At 42.7% G+C, this 22,889-nt stretch overlaps 1 protein-coding gene across 3 annotated transcripts in view; it reads right to left on the minus strand.

Moving 5' to 3' along the window:
- Positions 1-732: 732 nt before the first annotated feature.
- IHO1 (interactor of HORMAD1 1) overlaps positions 733-22,889 on the minus strand; it is a 52,082-nt gene continuing 29,925 nt past the window's right edge. For 2 of the 3 annotated variants that reach the window (XM_054035986.1, XM_054035987.1), the window contains exons 3-8: positions 19,952-20,126; positions 11,987-12,144; positions 9,327-9,375; positions 6,629-6,716; positions 3,905-4,008; positions 733-3,066 (exon numbers count right to left, since the gene is read on the minus strand). In XM_054035986.1, coding sequence (XP_053891961.1) covers positions 1,738-3,066; positions 3,905-4,008; positions 6,629-6,716; positions 9,327-9,375; positions 11,987-12,144; positions 19,952-20,126 — 1,903 coding nt within the window. In that variant the 3' untranslated portion in view covers positions 733-1,737. The remainder of the gene's footprint in view (positions 3,067-3,904; positions 4,009-6,628; positions 6,717-9,326; positions 9,376-11,986; positions 12,145-19,951; positions 20,127-22,889) is intronic. The other variant, XM_054035988.1, reaches the window with a different exon arrangement.

Below are 22,889 nucleotides of genomic sequence, written 5' to 3' on the forward strand. Positions count from 1 at the left end.
CTGGAGGAGGAAGGTGTTGGGGCGGAGATGACTGCTGCTTGACAGATGATAGAGTTAATGCTCTAGGAGTCAAAGCCATCCCTGAAGAGTGCAGAGGCATTGTGGGATTACACTGGGAAGGACAACGGATTTAGTGCAGCTGGTCTGCACCGCAGCAGTGAAGACTGACCACCACCACGTCAGCCTCACTCAGAGTAAACTGAATCCTAGGGTAGTGCGACTGTCTGTTTGGTAGCAACGGTGTCTGTGGATATGTGTACTCCGCCCCTGCCGGTGTGACTTCACACATATGGTGTGTGCTAAGTCACGTTACGTGGAGGTTGCCATTTCATTTCTGTATAAAATGGTGCCCTCGCATGTACGGTGCGTATGACCGCAAGGTGTGCATTCCCACCCCACTACAGCACTCGCATCTTGGAGACTCGCTTAATCTTGTGTGTTGCTGTCACTCTCTGAGACACACTGATTGAAAATGTCACCTGTCATGTTCACCAAAGAGCATTAACACAGAATCTGACATTACAGAGTTATAAAAAGTGATGTTATCCCTCTTCGTTAAATATCAGGCAAGCTGTGTAAAACTAATTATCCCAATTATATCATCTGTAGGAGACAAACTAGCTAAACAGCATCTGTCTGTTAACCCACAGCACTACAAGCATACGAGCCTATCCCCTGAAATAATTACACAGAAATTTGACATTCATGAAGAAATGGACTTGATAATCAAGCAATAGATAAACAAGGTCTTTTTATTCTGGAATGACAAAATGAGGCCATTTATATTCATGACAGCAGATCTCTTTCCTATGTATTGAAGTGTTTCATTTGTCAGAGCAAACCTGATTCTGAAATCAAACCAAATAAAATTATTTGAAGTGATCAAAACTTAAACTAGAGGCTTGATGTCTTTCTAAAGGAGCTGCTGTAGTTCCATCAAGCTATGAGCTTGAGGCAGGATTCCCCGGGTGAAATTCTATGGCCTGTGTCATGCTGGAGCTCAGAACTGGTGACTCTAATGGTCCCTTCTGACCTTAAAACCTATGAATTTGGAATCACTGTTAATCAGAAATACTTAAGTCTTTTAAACGAAAACAGACAAAACCAATGGCCTTTCTTGGCATTTTGTTTTATGGGTGTCACCTTTCTAGGCTTTTCTTTGAGGCCCTAATACACTAGAAACACATAAGATGAAGTTCTTGATTAGCTAAGAGATGCAGATGAGAAAAAAAATGAGACTGAAATTGAAGCAAGTGACCAGAGAAAGAAGCTGAAAGGAGAAGAAATGCTGTATTTGGTGAACCCAACAAGATATTAGGGTTTTTTTTCCCCACACAGAATAGGGCAAAAGACCTGGGGCTAATCTTAACTGCGTGAAGTCAATCATAAGAATCCCCATTTGTTTCAGTGGGACCAGGATTCAGTCCCTTAGCCATCTGAACCACTCTAAAGAGAGAGAACGAAAAACTGGAATTAAACCCCTAGGCTACAGACACTATATTACACGTCTTTAAAAGTTTTAAATAGATTCCACTTCTAGATATAGTAACAACAGACTCAGCTGTGTTTCTGTGCCCCGCAGCCTGCTAGCAGGGTTCGCGCTAGTGGAAATTTAGGCAAGCATCCTCTTAAAGAGTGACAAAACTTGAGAAATTAAAAAGCCAACAGACCTAAAGAAAAAAACTGATTGAACCAGCCACACTTCTGTTATACATTGGGAAAATCAAACTGAAAATGTCAATCAGAATAATCACTATCAAAAACTAAGGAGCAAAATGTTGTATTCTTATGCTGGGCAGGGGCGAAAGACAGACACGACTTATTAGAAGCCATGGTGCTTGGGGGACTGAACCAGCTCATCTGTTTTTCACCCTTGATGTCACTCTCCCTGGGAGAGCAATCCCAGAAACAGAGAGTCCCTTTGGTATTGCAAATATCCACTCTCCTCTTATTTTCCAAGATTCCCTTTCTCTTGGCTGCAAGCCGCTCCAGGTTTTCATCGGAGTGGAGCACTGGCAAGGAGTTTTCTTTCTTCCTGTGTTGGGCCCTGCTTAGCCTTTGGTGGCTGGGAGCTGAAGACCCTGGGCCAGAGTTCTCTGAATGAAGCGTAACTGTATCTACGGGAGAGTAATTTTTTCTGGAATCCTCCGACTCCATCCAACTGCTGGTCATTTTTTTCTTCAGACCACTGTCAGGACACTTGGAAAGGTCTCCTTTTTTCTTAGCAATGTACATTCTTTTCCTCACTGTTAATTTACTCCGGCAGGGTTTTCTGGACTTTTCTTTTTTTAGTCTGTTTCCTACAACTGTGATATGCATCATGTTGTCTGTGGCAAAGTCTATGTCTCTTTGTCCAGCCACATTGTTTTGTACAGGAGGTTGGCAAAGTTGGCTCTGATTTTGTTGTGAAGGAGTCACAGTTTTGATTCCCTTAGAGTCTTTCCTGATTACCGTCCTCAGTGGTGTGGCTTGAGGTATTTCTTGAGTAAGCAGCTGATGTTTCTCATGACTATCCCAAGAAACGTCAGTGTTGGAGCAGCAGGCACAAGATGGATTGTTAGCAGAGAGTTGCTTTTCTAAAGCAGACTTCATCTCTTGAATAGTCATGTTTTCTTTGCCTTGTAAAGCTGTACTGGTGAGATTAACCTCCCTTCCAGCAACTGTGTTTAAATCAGTCCTGTTTGTATCATCTTTAGCTATGTGATTCTTCATATGGGAATCTCCATGTCTATTTGCCATTGTCATGGAGCGTGGCTGAGTCTGAAAGGAACTTGTTCTGCAAACCCTCGGGGTCTGATAGCACTGACAGCACGTTTTCTCCTGACTGATGAGATAGAGGTCCTGTAATATATCTGGAGAGGTCTGGGATGCGTTATCCTTTATGCAACTGGGAAATCTGGAAGTGGAAATGAATGTCTGCAGTTCAGCTAAGATGTTGGGGAACGGTAGGTCATTTAACTGTTCACATAGCTTCTGATGTTGCTTATTCTGCTGAGATGTTAGTAGTTCCAGACTCTCCTTCAGTAACTGTAAGTTGGATTTCACATCTAAAATCTCCATATCTTTCTGGGGAAAGAAGTCAGGAGAGTAGAAATTAGGCAATAAATACTGAAAACTCCAAAAGTAACATTCAAACCAAAACCCCTTTAGTATCTTAGATGGTCCACTTAGCTTTTATATCAACCCAAGTATCAGCAGTCTGGATGTTTCAGTACAGAGCCATGTTTTCAAAAAGCAATATGGTGGTAACATTTCTTTGGGTGGGTGAATTTCTAATTCACTGTGGTGTCTCCCTATCTTCATGAAGACAACATACCACTTCCTCCTGTGGCTTATTGTTTGCCACAAACATACACTGCGGGACCCTTCTGGGAATCCAGCTCCATCTAGGCAGCTTAAAGTCTGACATTTCAATCTTGCACCTTTATGACAAGTCATATTTTGCTCCCTGTAAGTCCCTTGTTGTCTCCCTGAGGCCCTGTCTGACCTGATTTTCCACGAGAAGCACGCCCATCCCTTTTTATCGGAGACATAATGCACCAGCATTCTCCAAGCTGCCAGAAGCCAGGCCCTTCCAGAGCACAGCTCCCATAGCATTGGGAAATGGGGCCACCACCACGCTGATGGCACTCTGGGAGTGGCACCTGCTATCCTGGCGAACAAAAGATCATGAACACCCCCCCAGTTTGGATCCCTGCAGGGCAGCGTAATGCACGATTACCAGACGGCAGAGTTATCCTAGAATTAGCATTTCAATATACATATTTTCCTCTATTAGAATGGTAACTTTCATCTTCATAACCTATCATAGGAAGGCATAATCTAATATTTCATTAGTATTTTTTAAGAAACGGGAGAAATTCAGGACCCAGATTCAGCACAACAGATGAACTGTTGAACTTACAGCTGCAAGTCTCCTCTCCATCTCCAGTAATATCTGCTCAATTTGGCTTTTGTCTGTTAGAGCATTCAGCACTGATTCATAGTGGGATTGAACAGTCTCTTGCACTAAACAAGGAAATCAATAAAAACTGCATTTACTCTTTAATTTGTAAATATGAATAAAATAGTGCTTGATTCTTCCCCGCGGGGTTTGAATGAAATGCTTTGCTGTGCTACACAATCATAGTGACTGGCCAGCTGAAATCTTCTGGGTCACCAATCTAGGATATAAAGTAGTTTCCCCCACACAACAATAATTAGTCTTAACATAATCACCACTATTACTAATGCCTAATACATGCCAAAGCAAAGTAAGTGTGCAGATGAAAAATCCCATACAAACTTATATCAAAACTGGAGCACATGACTTACGAGACGAGGCTGAGGGAACTGGGGTTATTTAGTCTGCAGAAGAGAAGAGTGAGAGAGGATTTGATAGCAGCCTTCAATTACCTGAAGGGGGGTTCCAAAGAGGATGGAGCTCGGCTGGTCTCAGTGGTGGCAGATGACAGAACAAGGAGCAATGGTGTCAAGTTGCAGTGCGGGAGGTCTAGGTTGGATATTAGGAAAAACTTTTTCACTAGGAGGGTGGTGAAGCACTGGAATGGGTTACCTAGGGAGGTGGTGGAATCTCTTTCCTTAGAGGGTTTTAAGGCCCGGCTTGACAAAGCCCTGGCTGGGATGATTTAGTTGGGGATTGGTCCTGCTTTGAGCAGGGGGTTGGACTAGATGACCTCCTGAGGTCTCTTCCAACCCTGATATTCTATGATTAGCTTGTAGCCCCTAGTGTCTTTAGCCCATAGACCCAAAGATTTTCTCTCTGACTTTTCCAAGGGTCATACTGTAGTCACAGGCTACTGATTGGCTTTCTTGCTCTTTGCCTCTGCTTCTCCCATTGTTCTTGTCTGATCTCAGTTTCTGAGTGTTCTCACCCCCCCCCCCATCCTGTCAACACCCAGTGGAACCCTCTGCCCACCCGATGCTAGTTTCTGGGCAGACTCTTGTAGGCCTTTGTTGAAAGTGTGGCCCCTTAGCGGTCTCTTACAGCTAACTTAACTGACGAGCTCATACACACATCAGTTTGAACAATGTTTTAACTCAACCCATAACAAGGTTTCACCCAGTTCATGACAATATATTAAAGAAATTAGGGCTCTGTAGAGGGTTAGGTCAAGAATTAACAATCAACCAGAGATGGGGCAACTAGTTCCTTTGTTAAACAACAAGGAACTCAGAGGACTGTGCCAGTCTTCACCCTGTTTGTTTGTATGACATGTCCCTTTCCCTTGCTCTTTCTTTTGCTTTTGGGATGGGGACTGCGTTTTTCCTTTGTGTATGGAATGTGCACACCATGTGATGTACACTTTCCTCATGTAAATAAATAATTTAAATCTTTCTAAAAGCTTAGGTAAAACAGGTGTAGCATAGTCTGCTGCTCTGCATTACTCCAGGACTACCAGAAAAACAGAGAGCATGGAAAGAATTTCTATACAAGAGGTACAGTGAGTGAGGCAAAGGCTCCTACAGAGCATTCCTATGTCAGGGGCAGCTGGAGCCACTGAAAACATTAAGATGTCAATGTAGTGGCAAGCTTTCTGGGCTGATACAATGGGCTGATTCTCATTTATACAAGGGCCCCTTCAGGGCTCCTTCCTATTACCAAAGCAATGTAAAAGGGTTTTAATGTAAACAAGAATCAAACCCACAGGTTTCCAGCTGGGCGAGCCAATGGACACTTCACTGTGTAAAGAATGAATTAGACTCTATCTCATTCACCTTTAGAGGGTCATAATGAAGAAGAGAGAGTGGCTTTCAGAACCCTGTCTTCCTTAATCCACTTTTTGCTACACAGTAAATGAAGCAGGGCTCCTACAAAGCCATGCTACACCCAATGCAAAATCTTTACTACACTTTAACTTTCTAGTATGTAACAAGGCTAGCCTCCCAGGCACACCCAGTGGAACACAGGCCTCTTTGGAAAACTGTCAGGTTGTTTGTTATAAACACTGCTAGCATTAAAAACTACTGCATGATCACAAAGTGTGACTTTTCAAAGGCTCAGAGCTCAGCCAAATCGTACCGAATTTTCTCTGGAACATTCCAAAGCACTCTTCCTTATGAAGACTTTCTACTTCCAACCACTTCAGGGCTAGATATATTCAAATAGGGCTGTAAACATTTTTCTTATAATGGGGAAAGTATATTTTCATTTGCCTCACACTCAAAAATGACTACAATTTCCTCCTCAAACTTAAAAAAAAACCCAAAACTTCAAGCAGAGATTAGGCCTGGAAATTTTAATTCTGGTACATGAAAAGTTTGAGAAAGCTGTGAAAACCTGAAAATGGGTGCTCAGAATTAAATATTCAGATAACCTTAATTATACGGGTCATTAGTGCTCCAAGTATTCTAATAACTGTCATCATCTACACAGAGCCAAAGATGCGCATAGTGGTTGTCTGTTGGAAAAAAAACAACATTTCAGAACTCTGCTTGACACAGCAATAAACAACGTGCAGGGATGACAAATATTGGTAAGGGAAAGATCATTAATGTAGACAAACCCATGAGCTTATATGGTGTGAGAGTGTACTACTAGTCTTATCTCCCAGCTTGGAGAAAACACACTAACTTCGGCAGTTTGACAATGTCCTCTGCTATTAACAGAAATATAGCAAATGCTTACAGGTCTTAGAAACGGCTTCCAAGCCATCCAAAATGGATTTATTTCTTGAATCCAAACTTTCTTCAAACTTGTCCAAGCATGTTTGCAACTGCAAAAACCAAAACAAATAAGAAAATTCATAGTCTGTCATCTATTCACTTGCATTACAGTATTTGCAATAAATTGTGAAAACTGAATGGAATTGCATCAAAAAGGAGTATTTATTTACAGTTTAAAATATTGTAATTCAAAAAGGCAAACATTGTATTAAACTAAAAATAAAATTAATGCACTACAATATTTCTAACCTTTATTTTGGACTTTGTAGCTAATTCATTAATTTAATTGTATTATCTATTGTTATGGTTCACTCAAATGTCATTTCATATGTAATCAGTGTGTGATTAATAGATTTAAATTGTAGGATTATAGGAGTATAAGACTGACAAGTATTTAGGAGTGATGAGTGTGTATGAGGTATATAAGTAAAGTAAGGCTGTAACGCAAGGCCTACAGGTTAAGACCTGTAAGATTTCAATTTAGTCAAACTAGGCCTCAAGCTTAAGGAGACTTGACATGAGTGGATGTCCTAAGACTGACCCTATGCCAATAAAACCATAAGATTACTGTAAAAGATGTGCCAGTAGGTAATATTACAGGAAAATAAGCCACAATGTATCTGTTCAGACTGCAAGACACCTGATTGTAACATCACAGAAAATTTTGTTCTGACTGCAGGTTACCATGGGAACATGTTTACGTAAATGTTAATAAGAAAAAGGGGAATTAATAAACAACCTCTGAAAAGCAGGGTACCCCAAAATTCATGGGATGTGGAAGTGCAGATATGGAAAAAGAGGTTGGTGTCACGCTGTCTGGAGTGGCTCACGACCATGAGTGACTACCTCAGGGCAAGCTGTCAAAAACAAGACAGACAGCCCAAATGGATGATGTGTTCTATAATAAGATTTCACCAAGCCAGTACGAAATGTGAACTCCTGGATCACTCCAACAGTCTTACCTTGAAGTCACAGAGAGTCCCCTTAGACTCTCCAGTCTATCTCGCCACCCAAATTGGAGTTAGTGATAGTCTCTTATACCAAAAATCATAAATATTCCAGGTTATGCCCAGTCCCAAGAGACCAGTCACTCACTCAGGCCAAGTTGCATTCTAGATCTCACACCAGAGACAACACTGCCAGCCAATTCTCTAGTAAGCTAACTATAGATTTATTAGCTAAGAAAAGGAAATGAGAGCTATTGAGAGGTTAAAGTAGGTAAAATATATGTACAGGTGAGTCACAGTGTACAATTCCAAATGGTGGCAGAGATATAAAACTTCCAATTTCCCAAAAGCCTTTTCAGAATACCCAGATTGTCTCTTAGGATCTCTGCTTTGCACCTGGTACCCTTCCCTGTAAGAGCCTAAACAGTCTAGAAATGCAGGATCTTTCCCTGAATTCATAACTTATAGCTTCTTCTCACAGAAAAGAAGCTGACAGGGTCACCACCCATGTGGCCTCTTTCTTTGGTTGGTGGAGAGACAGGAGTCCATTTAGAGTCTTTGATCTCTGATATTCATATACACGGGGCCGGCTCCAGACACCAGCTTACCAGGCAGGTGCTTGGGGCAGCCACTTCGGAGAGGGGCGGCACGTCCAGCTGTTCGGCGGCAATTCGGCGGACTGTCCCTCACTCCCACTCGGAGTGAAGGATCTCCCGCTGAATTGCCACCGCAGATCACGATTGTGATCGCGGCTTTTTTGTTTTCTTTTTGTTTTGTTCTGTTTGGCTGCTTGGGGCGGCCAAAACCCTGGAGCCAGCCCTGCATATACAATGACCACTAGCCTTCAAATGTGCATAAATTAGTGCTAAAGTTCTTCCTTTGCATTACACAAGGCTTCTTTCTCATTTGATGGGTTATTTCATTACCAGGGTATACACAATATAAACATTTGCTACTACATTATAACAGGATACATATAAATTAAAACAATACATGTAATATCCAATAGTTTTTATGAAGTTTAAACACCAAATACATTCTTATACAATTAACAATCATTTTAATCTATACTAATATACAAGTGAATTGGCCTGGTGCTTTGGCATGAGCTGGCACCTGTTTATGTAAATGTTAATAATATGTAAATAGGAAAAAGGGGAACTAAGAGAACAATCTCTGGAAAGTGGGGCACCGCAAAATGTATGGGATATGGAAGTACAGATAGATAAACGGAGGTTGGAACCCCCATGCATATGCACAAGGTGTTACGTGTAGTCAGAACAACAAGCAGTTTCCTGATAGGGAGAGGGTGGGAAGACTCCAAGAGAAGACCTCAGCAGGAACTACCCTTCTATCATGACCACCTGTTGAGCGATCCACCAGACTCTATAATAGCTCTGGGTATGTGAGTATGAATATGACATTGGCTATTGCTTGTGCTCTCTCAGTTTGCGTAGATGGGTATGTGCATGTAACTTATTGTACAAACAAGATTTTTTGCTTGTAATTGTGTTTGTGGTCACTGTATTCATTCTTTGTGTGCTCTTCAGAGTCTCCCAATCTAAGAGAATTGTAAAGGGTAACTCACCCTATTGATCTGAAAACTGTAGTGTCACAGGAGCTAAGCTCACGCCCTAGGGACACTACAGTTTAATGCAGAACCACAATTCAATTTTAGATAAAGGCTACAGCTTGGAATTTGGATTTACTTACCCCCTGAACGCTTTCTTTGACACTGGAAATAAAGGTGCTTAAAACTTCACTAAAATGGAAACACAGAGAGCATAAAATAGGTATGCAAACAATACTGAAACAATTAGAAATGAGGAAAGGTTAGGGGGATCATGAGGCATGAAACATTGCAAGACATAATGTAGAATAAGAGACTGTCCTTCACCCCTTAAAATCACCTTAATTTCATTAGAAAAACCTCAGTGGCCTTATCTCTGACAAAGATTTTTTAAAAATCCTCCCACTCTTGCTTTAGCACTGGTACAACTCCAGAGATGCTAGCAATGGTGGGAACTATAGACTTGCTATTAGCATTTTTACCAATATGTTGTCAGCTCAGAATAGGACTACACAAGATGATGGTGAAATGCCTGCAGATGGTCTACACTAGAGCAGCAACAGTGCTAAAGCAATTGTAGGACAATTTCAGAAAATCTTCAGTGTAGACAAGGCCAGTGTCAGAAAGAACTGTAACAGAGGGTAACAAAGGCCTTTCATCTGAACGACTGAATGTGTTTTCTGTAAATTAATCTACCTCTTTGATGTGTGCTAGCCAATCAGAATTCATATTCTTTTCATGACTGACCCATCAAGGGCAAAATGCAAAGACTGTTGCTAAGCAAAGAGCTACCCTGTCTCCCTTTCAGAGGATTCAGATCACTTTGGATTGATCATCTATGGACTCAAACTGCAGCATCGAAAAGGGCAGGGGAGGCAGAGTCTAGTAACCTATGGGTAGGCAGGTGCACTGAAATATTTCTATTGCTAGGGAAAAGAGGAGGGTCCTTGCAATAGTCAAACTGGTGGAGATACAACTTGATACATTATCATATTTAACTTTACAATGGTGATGATTATTACTATAAAATTGTCTAATTCTTGGAGTGAGCTTTCCCCTTGCAATATATACACAACTCTTCATCACTTGTTGAAGTCCCACTGGGGACATTACCCCTCCCTCTCCCTCTCCCTGCACTGAGAGGTTCAGCAAGGAGCTCACTCGGGTACTAGGTTGATAGGTGGGTGCTATGTTAAAACCTAAAATAGATTAGGTAGAATCTTTACAGGCCTTCCTTTTGTTTGCCTAGTTATTTCTCTTTCTAACAAAAGTGATCTAGAAACGTGATGAAAACATTGTTCCAAAATTGGTTCCCTTTGATAGCAAACTTCTCCTACTGCAATGAGAGGCTGAAGAACTGATTGGATACAATACACTCCAGGAGCATAGTTACACTGATTGAAGGAAGGCTGGACTTCAGGACACATTTTACTACCATGGACATGTTAGAATGATTTGAAAACCATGAATTGACAATGTTACTGTGGCCTTGATTTTGCCAAGTTTCTGAGTTTAAATAAGGCTGCAAGTCTATTGTGGGATCACTTCACTTTACAAATTACAACACTTCTTTAAAAACACTTGGACAGATACTGTACTTACCAGAACATATTCTCTCCTCTGAGAGAGATAATTATACTTATCTGTAATTCAACTCACTGGCCGACTATAGCCAAGAAGGAACTGACTAGAAGGTTCTGGCGGCTGAGGTAGTGGCAGTGAGTACTGTGCAATTGGGCAATAAAGGGAAGGCTCATGCATTATCCACCACTGTTTCAGAGGATCCAAAAACTTTGAGCCAAGGGTGGCTTGCACTGGGCAGTGTGACCCAAGAGTAATAATGCTGTACAGATGGCATCTTTTAAAAAATATTTTCTTTGGAACTTATGGAAAACCAAAACCGATTCACAGAATAAACAAAACAGAATTCAGAACTTTGCCTAAACATTTAAAATTCAATATTTGCACATCCCTTTATTCACATATATACAATTCTTACTCTCACTTAATAGGAACTAGAATGTCAAATTTTATATTATCAGAGACCTTTAAAAATATCTCAGGAGAAAGTCAGTGACATACACAATCTGATTTGATTAAAGGCTTTCCTAGGACTCATTTTTCATATTTTCTCATTTTTTAATGAAATACACAGAGCTAGGAATTATTTCTCAGCCTTTGGAGAACTTGTCATTCTTCGTACTGGAGACTGAAGCCCTTACTTTGTTCAACAAAACCTGACCGGATTAGCATGTACCTGAGCTAATTAGTATATGATAAAGAGCTTATTAGGAAATGAAGGTGATCTCAGCAGAAAATACAGCTGTAATCATCTTGCATACAAAATAAAAATGATATAGGTGTAAATTTTTAAATATGTAATTATATTCCTATGCAGTTCAACACAAATGTCCCTAGCAATCTCCTTCTTTATTCTATATGTAAATGTTGATGTAGCGAGCCCTTTGATCTCTCACAAAACAATCCTTTGAATTTAGAGAAAATGGGTTTTCATGGAGAATCTGCACAGAATAAAATCTGCTGATAAGATAAAGAAAGATGAAGGTAACTTCAGGTAAAATCTTTACAGTTCCTTATGGTTCATTGACAGAAGTGTTATATAAATCTACATTGTAAGTACAACACTCTCTCAGCCTGTGACGTCCTCCAATCAGAGAACATCTCCAAACATAAATGACACCTTTCCGGCAGGAATGTGCAGCTAGGACATATTACTGGTTGGTTTTGCTTTGAGAATGCCAGCTGCCTTCATCATCACAGTTTGTGATGGATTCTTGCATACCTGTCATGTTTGTCCTTTATTTTTTTCTTATTCACTTCAAACTGCTCCAAGACATTCTTGAGCTTTCCAACACCAAAATCAAATGAACCCTTTTCCTTTTCATCGCCACCAAACAACTGAGGTTTTGTCTGGTACTTTGTAAAAATACTGGGCTCGCTCTGTTGTGTGAAAAAGGAAAAAATGACAATATTTAAGGTACAAAAATATTCAGAACATTAATTAGAAAAAACATTCATGCACCAAGTTCTCTGCAGACCGTGGGGCACCACAGTGACTGGGTGTGACAGGTTGGATTGGACAGACAGATTAAGAATTTAATGAGATTCTTGGTTCACATGCAGTAGCTACATGAACTTCCTGCAGAAGGGAATGAAGGCTGGCTGTATTCCCATCGGACTAAAGCAGGTGAAACTTTACTTAGATTGTACTTTATAAAAAGAAAGGTTCCCGTATTTTGCTCCATGTAGTGCGCTGTATTGGTTGCTGTTGCCAAACACAGCAGATATGTCCAAGGAAATAACGTATGCTGCACGGCTGGACAGTAGAGGCTTGAAATGACGAAAGCACAGCAAGTTCAGGGGAGGAAAAGCAGTGAAAGAATTCTCACAGTGAGATATGCTATAAATTATTTAACTTAAATAGCCGATGCTGAGCTTCCCACTAAATGACAACATTTTGCTCGCATGTAAACATCACCACAATATTCTAGCATCATACACACTGGAAGCCAGTTTTTAATATGCTTCAATATGGGTTTGAGGACAAGATTTTTAATGTTTAGTATTTAAGCAGCAAAAACCTCCCTCTCATCCTACAAACTTTCCAAACACTATGCTGAGCAAAATGGAATCAACTTTCCCTTAAATTTTAAATTTAATCTGAATGCAAATCACACCAAATTGCCCTCTTTCATCTTGAAGAGAGAATTTCCTTTTCCATGTGGGTGAAAACTTGCTGCAGTAAATGGAGGGAGACTTTAGCAAACTGCAGAGGGGTCAGAAAGAGGCTAGAAGACTTTTCATTCTGTCTGCTATAGCCACGAACAGCTGGGTGGACCACCAAAATGGTTTTCTCCTGTCTATATAGGACACCAGTGCTTGTCTAATGTCCAATATGTGTAGCTGTTGCTTGTCTCTATTTGCATGTAGTTTTGAGTAAAATACAGGTAAATACATTGATTGGTTGATGTCAAAACTTGAAGCTATTTTAGAGAGAAAACTCAGATAGGGCATAAGTACATCTCATCTTTAAAGAAGACAGTACAAATGGTTCAGATGTTAGAGCACGCAGCTCAGTGACCCTTCTGGCAGAAGTGATCGCTATTAAGAAAACCACCTTCCATTAAAGGTGTAGTAACGAGCATGTTGCTAAAGGCTTAAATGGTTCTCCCATAAATTGACAAGACCAAGGGGAAAAGGGTTTCCTTATTTGAAGGTACACCTTTACCCCTATATAATACGACCTGATATAACACGAATTCGGATATAACGCGGTAAAGCAGCGCTCCGGGGGGCGGGACTGCGCACTCCGGCGGATCAAAGCAAGTTTGATATAACACGGTTTCACCTATAACACGTAAGATTTTTTGGCTCCCGAGGACAGCGTTATATCGGGGTAGAGGTGTACAACCTTTCCAGGCCCTTACAGAATCTGATTGTCATATTGTGATGGGATCCCTGGGGTGCAACCTGAACTGTAGGACCACTGAGCCCTCCAAACCCTCCAGCCTGGACAATCCCTCTCACTGTGATGCTAACATCAAGCTACAAGCCTCTGGCATGCACTGTACTTACACAGCCATTCACAGGCAGGGACACACCCAACTGGCTTACATGAATGATCTTGCAGCCACTCATGAACCATCAACAGAGAGGCTCCAGCCAACCTCCCTTAGCTCCTAGCCTTGCATCCCAGAACTATCCCATCTTACACTGCTCAAGGCTCCCTTGGGCAGTGCAAGTTCATTAAGTAGTTCACCACTCAATGTGGAATAGACACACACAAAACTTTATAATCTGAACTGAGATCTCCCAAGCACTTCAACCAAAACCACACGATTTTAGGTCAAATATAGAACAGATTTATTAACGACAGAAAGATGGATTTGAAGTGATTATAAGTAGCAGGCATAGAGATTAGAGTTGGTTTCTTAAGAAACAAAAATAAATGTGCATACTAAATTCTCACTTAGAGTAAACAAGATTTGAATCAAGCAGTGTCTCAACCTAACGAATGATACAAGCAGCTTACAGTTCCCCTATACACAGACTGAACCACCTTCCAGTCTGGGTCCAACCTTCCCCAGTTCAAAGTCTTTCTTCCAGACATTCTTCCGGGTGTTGAGATGGGGGAGGGGAAGAGGACATGTGATGATATCACTGCCCCTCTTTTATACTTTCTTCTAGCTGCTAGAAAGATCCTTGCTGTGACATGGGCTAGTCCACCTCCATGGGGTACATGCCTTCTCTGAGAAGCCTCGGGGATAGTGGACTTTTTTTTGATGGGCCATCAATCCCCGTATAGCTGGTGATGGCTACTCCTTGTTGCAACTCAAAGGCTGGCTGTGGGCGTTCCCAACCTCACAACATATTTCAGTAACATATATAGCAATACTTCATAACTTCACAAACAATGGTAGTTCATGCAATCCAACAGGATATTCATGTGAAGCAGATTAAGACTTTTAAAATGATACCGCACAGGGTATACTTTGTACAAAACATAGAATCATTTGATAGTGGTGAACATGAGGGCTCCACGTTGCTACTTTGAAGTACAGAGTGTCACACATCTCATTAGAAAAAAACAAAACCGTTATCCACACAAGGGTGGAAAGCTGATATTGCTGCCAGGTGAACCTTGCTGGAGGAAATTGCTAACCCTTGTGGTTTCAGGTGCAACAGATAGTCTAATATGCATTGGAGGGATAACTGCATCAGTGAGACTCCAGTTCGACAGCCAGATAGAGACTCACCTCCATTTGGACAGGTAGGCAGCCCTGATGGAGGGCTTTCTGCTACTTAGCAAGACCTGGCAAACTTGCTCCGAGCAAGCCTCTCCCTGGGACTTAGCCATGGAGTTTGCAGGTCATTAAATGAAGGAATTGCAGGTTCAGGTGGAAAAGCAGACCATGGTTTTAGGAAATCAAATCTAGGTGCAAAAGGAGTGAAACTGGAGTTGCCACTGAGAGATCCAGAAGAGTGGAGAACCAGGGCTGCAGGGCCACACTTACGCTAATAATATAACATGGGCATTATCCCGCTTGATCTTTTGTAGCACTCTGTTTAGGAGTGGGATTGGGGGAAAAGCAAAATAAAACTTTCTTGTCCAGGTAGCAGGAAGGTGTCTGTAATAGAGCCTGGACTGTGGCCTTGCATGGCTGATGGCATTTTCTGTTGGACTTGTTTGGAAATAGGTCTATTTGGGGAGTCCCCCGCTGCTGGAAAATGCATCTGCTACATCTGGGCAGAGAGACCAGTGGCAACTTGAAAATGATCTGCTAGCTTGTTCTGCACCCTTGGAAGGTAAGAGGCCTCAAGGTTGATCAAATGGGCTATGCAAAATTCCCACAGGTGAATTGCTTCCTGACAATGGCGGGATGAGTGAGCTCCTTCCTGCCTGTTGAGGTAGAATATTGCTGTAAGAACAAGCAGGTTTCTCCCTCTGATATAAGGTAGGAAGGCCTGATAGGCCAGATTAATGCTCTGAGCTCTCTGACGTTGAAATGAAGAGTGAGATCCCTCAAGGACCACAGGCCCTGAGTTTGGAGGGGCCCCCAGTGAGCTCCCGACTCTAGAAATGATGCATCTGAGACCAGTGTCATTGAAGGCTGAGGGTGAAGGAAGGGAATGCCCGCACAGAACTGTGAGGGGGTTCAATCACCAACTCAATGAAATTAGAACCTGCAAAGCTACTGTGACCAGTGTTGAGATGATGGCGACGTGGCAAGTAAACTGAGGCCAGCCATGTTTGGAGGGGCCTGAGGTGCAGCCTTGTGTTTTGTACTACATATGTGCACAAGGCCATGTGCCCCAGGAGCTTCAGACAGCTTTGAGCTGTTGTGATAGACATCAAGATTCATCCTATCACGAGAGATTGAATAGATTGGAATCTTCTACAGTCCCTATAAACTCTATCCTCTGTACAGGGTAAAGTGTAGACTTGTCTGTGCTGATCAGCAGGCCTAGGTCTTTGAAGGTTGACTGGATGAGTCGAATGCTGGATATAACCTGAGCTTTGGACCAGCCCTTGACTAGCCAGTCGTTCAGGTAAGGGTAGACCTGCACTCCTACTCTTATCAGGAACGCTGCTACCATAGCCACACATTTTGTGAACCCCTGGGAAGCTGCAGACTGGCCGAACTGGTAATGTTGTAGATCAATCTCTGATAATTTTCATATGTCTTTACATTGTGCCTCTTCATATAACCTTGTGGTGGGTCTACCCACGTGTGACCTCTGTTTTCATGGAACTTTGTATCAAAGCCTCATTTAAAAACTTTGCATTGCCCTTGGTATAATATTATAGCCCCTAAGGATAGAATAAGATAGAAGAAAAATTTCTGTTTGCTAGCAGTAGAACAAGAGCTCTTCCCCCACCCCCCACTCTTAATCAATTGCCCTGTTGAATGAATGAGGTGTGAATGAGGAAGGCATGGAAGGCAGCACCTCCAGACAGCCTCAACTGTTGGAGAGGGGCTGGGAGCCAGACCCAAGGACAATAAAACGTGTCAAGTGGGCTCATTAAAGACAAGCAGACATACTGAGGGCCTCGGGGGTTAGAAGCAAACACCTTCTTTTGGAAACACCCTCTTTGCAGCATTGGGACAACACTCAAAAGAAAGCAGCACAAAGGACCAATGGACACAGACACAGAGTTTGAATCCAGTATAGATTTGCATAAGAGGAAAGCTGCTATAAAAGTGAGGTGTCTTGCAGAGGACCCCGGGTCTCGTCTTGTCAACATGGGAGCATCGATCCGGATCGGCAGAAGCCCGGCTCCACCCCCTCCCCCATCTAACTCACCTGGCCAGTGAAGTTAAGGGGAGCAACTAATTGGTAACAACAAGACAGAGTGTGTTTGTGTGTGTGTGTGTGAGTGTAAGTGTAATATATTATATGCATATAATACAGTGTTAATAAATACATGTATTACTAATAAATGTGGCGTTTTGTCTTATTCCCCCTGAAAAGATCCTGTGCAGTACTTTAAGTACAACAATGTGAGTGCTTCATATGAACCTTAGAAACGTTCTGTGCCCTTAGTATATTGACACGTTAGTAGCATCTCTTAAATCAAGGGCAGTGTACCAGTCTCCAGAATCCAGTGAGGGATTGATGGATGCCAGGACGACGATGCAAAACTATCTTTTTGAGATAATTGTTGAGCTAACGCAAGTTGAAAATAAGTCTGAGACTGCCCTTTGTTTTTGGGATTAGGAAATAACAGGAGTATAAAAATAAATAAAAATAATAAATTAATGGAGATATCCTATCTCCTAGAACTGGAAGGGACCTTGAAAGGGCATCCAGTCCAGCCCCCTGCCTTCACTAGCAGGACCAAGTACTGATTCTGCCCTAGATCCCTAAGTGGCCCTGCTTCCATATGAGGAGTGATTAATAAGACTGGGACTTTTCATCTTTGAAAAGAGATGACTAAGGGGGGATACAATAGAAGCCTATAAAATCATGACTGGTGTGGAGAAGGTAAATAAGGGAGTGTTATTTACTCATTCTCATAACACAAGAACTAGGGGTCACTCAATTAAATTAATAGGCAGCAGGTTTAAAACAAACAAAAGGAAGTATTTCTTCACACAACACACAGTCAACCTGTGGAACTCTTTGCCAGAGGATGTTGTGAACGCCAAGACTATAACAGGGTTAAAAAAAGAACTGGATAAATTCATGGAGGATAGGTCCATTAATGGCTATTAGCCAGGGTGGGCAGGGATGGTATCCCTAGCCCAGGGGTGTGCAAACTTTTTGGCCCAAGGGCCACATCTGGGTATGGAAATCGTATGGCAGGTCATGAATGCTCACAAAATTGGGGGTAGGGATGCAGGAGGGCATGAGGGCTCCGGCTGGGAGTGCGGGCTCTGGGGTGGGGCTGGGGATGAGGAGTTGGGGGTGCAGGAGGGTGCTCTGGGCTTGGACTGAGGGGTTCGGAGGGCGGGAGGGGGATCAGGGCTAGGGCAGGGGGTTGGGGAACAGGAGGGAGTTGGGAGCAGGCTCCGGGCAATGCTTACCTCAAGCAACTCCCAGAAACAGCAGCATGTCCACCCTCTGGCTCCTATGCGGAGGCACGGCCAGGTGGCTCTGTGTGCTGCCCTGTGCGCAAGTGCCACCCCTGCAGCTCCCATTGCTGCGGTTCCTGGCCAATGGGAGCTGTGGGGGTGGCACTTGGGGTGGGGCCAGTGTGCGGAGCCCCCTGGCTGCCCCTATGCATAGGATCCGGAATGGGGATATGCTGCTGCTTCCAGGAACCGTGCGGAATGGGACAAGACCCCAACCCCGCTCCCCGGCTAGAGAGCCGGTGCGGTGTAAGCCCCAGACCCTGCTTCCCGGTGGGAGATTGAGGGCTGGATTAAAACATCTGGAGGGCCGGATGTGGCCCCTGGGCCGCAGTTTGCCCACCTCTGCCCTAGTCTCTGTTTGCCAGAAGCTGGGAATGAGCGACAGGGAATAGGTCACTTGGTGATTCCCTGTTCATTCCCCCTGGGGCACTTGGCATGGGCCACTGTTGGCAGACAGGACACTGGGCTGGATGGACCTTTGGTCAGATCCAGTCTGGCCATTCTTATATACCTGCCTAGGTTCCACTGTCAACGGTGCCAGCTTCTGTGGTGCCAAAGCAAAGGAGTGCTTTGACTAAGATTGCACTCTACTTTTAACCCCCTGCCTAGCAGACTTAGATACTGGGGATCTCCCCCTCTCGGCAGTCTGTTTCTTATGCCTCTTCTTAGGCGCTCTGGATGGTGAGTGGTGTTGGGATTCAGGCACAGTAGGAGGTGCACTCCTTACTGATCCTGCAGCACTTGGTGCTGAGTCTCACCAACCTGGCTCAGATGGAGGTCACAAGGCCGCCTCCATGAGTAGAAACTTTAGCCTGGCTTTATGATCTTTCTTTGTGTGAGACTTAAAGTCCCTGCAAGTTTGGCAGTGCTTCCCTATAGGAGCTTCCCCAAGGCACTTTAAGCAACTTGAGTGGGGGTCGCCCACGGCAATAGCCTTACTGCAGGAAATTCAGGGCTTGAAGCCCTGTGACCAAGACATCCCTTGGCACTGGGAATCGACTGAAACCCTCAGATGGGGTAACGCCTAACTAACTATACTGAAACACTGATACCTGTAATAACACAGTTCCAGCATCTTCCAGTTGCCAGATGCTGGGACTGGACAACAGGGGATGGATCAATTGATAATTGCCCTGTTCTGTTCATTCTCTTTGAAGCATCTGGGATGGGCCACCGTTGGAAGACAGGATACTGGGCTAAATAGACATTGGTCTGACCCATATGGCCATTCTTATGTTCTTACTAAACTATTTACAATAAAATACATGAGTACACCGTCTATTGAGAGCACTTGAAAGGAAGATGAACAGTTGCAGTTCCCCCTCACTTCCACCTTACCACCCAGGGACTGTCATGGGTGGTAAGGAGGAACTGAAGGGGCTCGGGGTCAGCTGCGCCCTTTATATTGGTGCCACTGATGCATGGCAGCAAAAGGTGTTCAAGCTGCCCTGACAGGTACCACTGATGGGAAAATTTCCAGCGACTGTGTATGTTCACACCAAGAGTGGAATGCACATGTGCAATCACTTGAACAAGAAACTGTACAAACATTTAGGATGATATGCGCCCTACCCTGAAGAGCTTACAGTCTTTTGAATTAATTTTGAATTGTTAATACTTCCCCACAGGTAGTACAATGCTAGCTGAGAAACTCCAAGAGTCAAACTCACATCCTCAGAGTTCTGCTGGGAGCTTTTTTGTTGTCTTGACTGTGCACTGCATTCCAGGGGCACTGGTGCTGACTGTGAGTTCTCTGGACAGAACTGGGAACCAAAGAGGAACTGAGAGTCACTGAGGCTGGAGTAATCGCTAGGAGCACTGCTCCGACTGGATGATTTATTAGTCCTGAAATAATGTAGAGCAGAAAGGGAATGAACCTCAAGCAAAAATCATGGCTAAGTAATGAAATAGCAAACTATTTCAGATAATACTGTAAGTCAGTTAACCTTCAAACGTTGTGTTACAGAAAGGAAGGAAGGATGGTTCTGTGGTTAGGGCACATGCATGGGACTTGAGAGACCCAAGTACAATTTCCTGCCCTGCCACAGACTTGCTTTGTGACCCTGGGTAAGTCATTTAGCCGCTCTGTGCCTTGATTGTGTTTCATCTGTAAAATGGAAATAACAGTAATTCCCTATCTCATAAGAGTGTTGCAAGAATAAATACATAACAAAAATGGGAGGCAGAGTCTATGGTAATGATACCATACGTAAATCGAGATTAGCATGCATAAGAACAACACTGTACTGTATGGCTCTCCAACATTTTCATTCTGCAGTCCACTTCAGAAAATAGCCACTCATGGTAACACACCTGTTCTACCAACCACCCAATCCTGCATTGTTGGTTATTAAACACATCCTAATGGACTACCGTCAGTCAGGGGCCTACAAACCAGTTTGAGAGTCACTCTCTTGTTTCCTGCTAAAAGCTGACAAACATTCATTGTTTACATTTAGCCTGAATGAAGGATGGCTCTTATGCCCACCAGCTTCACAGAGACTTTACCCAACACCCAGCATAACAAAAGCATAATTCCATAGTCCCACACATTCTCCAGAAAACCTCATTCAGCCTCAAGTTGTGGACACTGATGCTATAAAGGTGCCACATAAGTACCTGGACAGATAGACTTCCACACCTCCCTTTCCTTGGTCTTGCAATGGGAACACCCTTTTAAGGGGAATCCCTGAGGCAACCACTGGTTAGGGAAACACTAAGTGAGGTTTCAACAGAAGCATCTTGCCAGGGAGTGGGAAGGAGCTGCTAAGAACACAAGGCTGGCATGTAGGGGCAGGGCCTCCACACAGATGGAATTGGCCTCTTGTTGTTCTACTATGGGAATTACAAGGTTTGAAGGTGGTTCCTGCAGGCTGCGTCCATGGGGAGCGACAGACCCTGTTCTACATTTCTGATGGAAAAATTTAAGAAAAATCTCCACAAGGAGAATCTTGAAATTTCCTTCTCCTTTTCTCACTCCTGTAGATTTTCCTACAGGCAAGGCGAGGTAGGTGGGGGACAAGTGGGCTATTTCAGACAGCATTAAATATTGCATAGTTAGATCAGATGCAATCAGGGCCAAAATTCCACTATAGTTAGTCCCAAGCCTGGTTGAAAGAGGAGGAGTGTTGGAAGCTGGCTGTAAAACTTTGCCAAAAAAACGTATAAAATGAGTTCTTTATGCACCCTTTATGAAAACTAGGGCATTCTTCAAAAACAAAGTATAGCATCCTCATCTGAGTGTGACTGCATCTTTCTGGACAGATGCAGTCAAAGAAGAAAGTCCAGAAAACAGGCATATAGGGACATTAACTGGAGAAAGTGCAGAACTGGTTTAGATGTTGATGAAAAGGAAAATGTAGATTGCCTGCATCCAAGAATCCAAATGGAAGGTAGCAAAAGCAAGAGATAAAGAGAAGGCTATAAACTACTATACTACGGTACTCTGAATAAGAGAAATTGTGTTGGTCTAGTTTTACACAAAGTGATGTGGGAATGTGTAGTGGTTGTGGATAAGACAAGTGACAGGATAATTTTGGTGAAAATGGCCCTCTAAATATTATGTGTGCATAAGAATCCCAAGTGGGATGTAATGAACAAGAAAAAGAGGATTTCTGGGGAGAAATGAACACTGTTGTACAGAATGTGAGAAAGAAAGAATCATAATTGGAGCCAACCTCTATGGTCACATGAGGAAAGATGATAAATACTTCCAGATAAACCAAGCTGAGCTGAAGAACATCAAAAACTGAAGGGTCATACCAGTGGAAAGTTATGCAACTCAACATAGAATGCTGGTTCTTGACTACGGATACATATTCTACATAGGAAGAAAACAGTCCAAAGCAGTAGAGAAAACCTAGTGGCAAAAGGGTAATGAAGTTAGCAAGGAGATTACAACAGAATTGTTGCAGAAAAACTCTTTAGAATGATTAAGAGAAGTTACAAATCAATGACAGAATCATACTGCAAGCAAAATTCAAGAATGCGCAATGAACCTGCTTGGTAAACAATAAAAACAAAAAAAAACCAGAGCCTTTTCCTCCAGTGAGATCTGGTGTTGGAATGAGAAAGTACGAGAGGCTGTGAAGGAAAAGACACCGTTTTTTAGACTTTGGCACTCAACAGTCCAACAGCAAGATTTTCAAGACTGTAAAAAAAAGCCATAAAGTTAGAGGTGGAAGCCACTAAGGCTAAAGCTACAGAAGGTTTTATGCCTCTCTTCAAATGAAGGATGATAAAAAAACAGACAGACTGGCAAAGACCCATGATAATAGAACTAATGACATTGATCTCACCAAAGTCACTAAAGATTAAAGTGGAAATATATTAATCAATGAGATCCAGATTAAGGAAAGATGGAGAAATTATTCTGAAAGATTTATGAATGAAGGGAATCCAAGAGAACCATGTGGTAGGATAAAACCAAACCAGGGTCTGGTGGCACCTGTTCTAGAGGTTGCAGAAGCATTGAGCAATATGAATTTTAAAAAAACCTCTTGGCTTTGATGGCATACCAGCAGAAGTATGAAAGTGCCTGGGGCACGTAGGCATGAATATATTGACACAACTGTTTAATTTCATCATGAGGACTGAGAAGATGCCTGA

The sequence above is a fragment of the Malaclemys terrapin genome, chromosome 7 (assembly GCF_027887155.1).
Source record: "Malaclemys terrapin pileata isolate rMalTer1 chromosome 7, rMalTer1.hap1, whole genome shotgun sequence".
NCBI classification, from domain to species: Eukaryota; Metazoa; Chordata; order Testudines; family Emydidae; genus Malaclemys; species Malaclemys terrapin.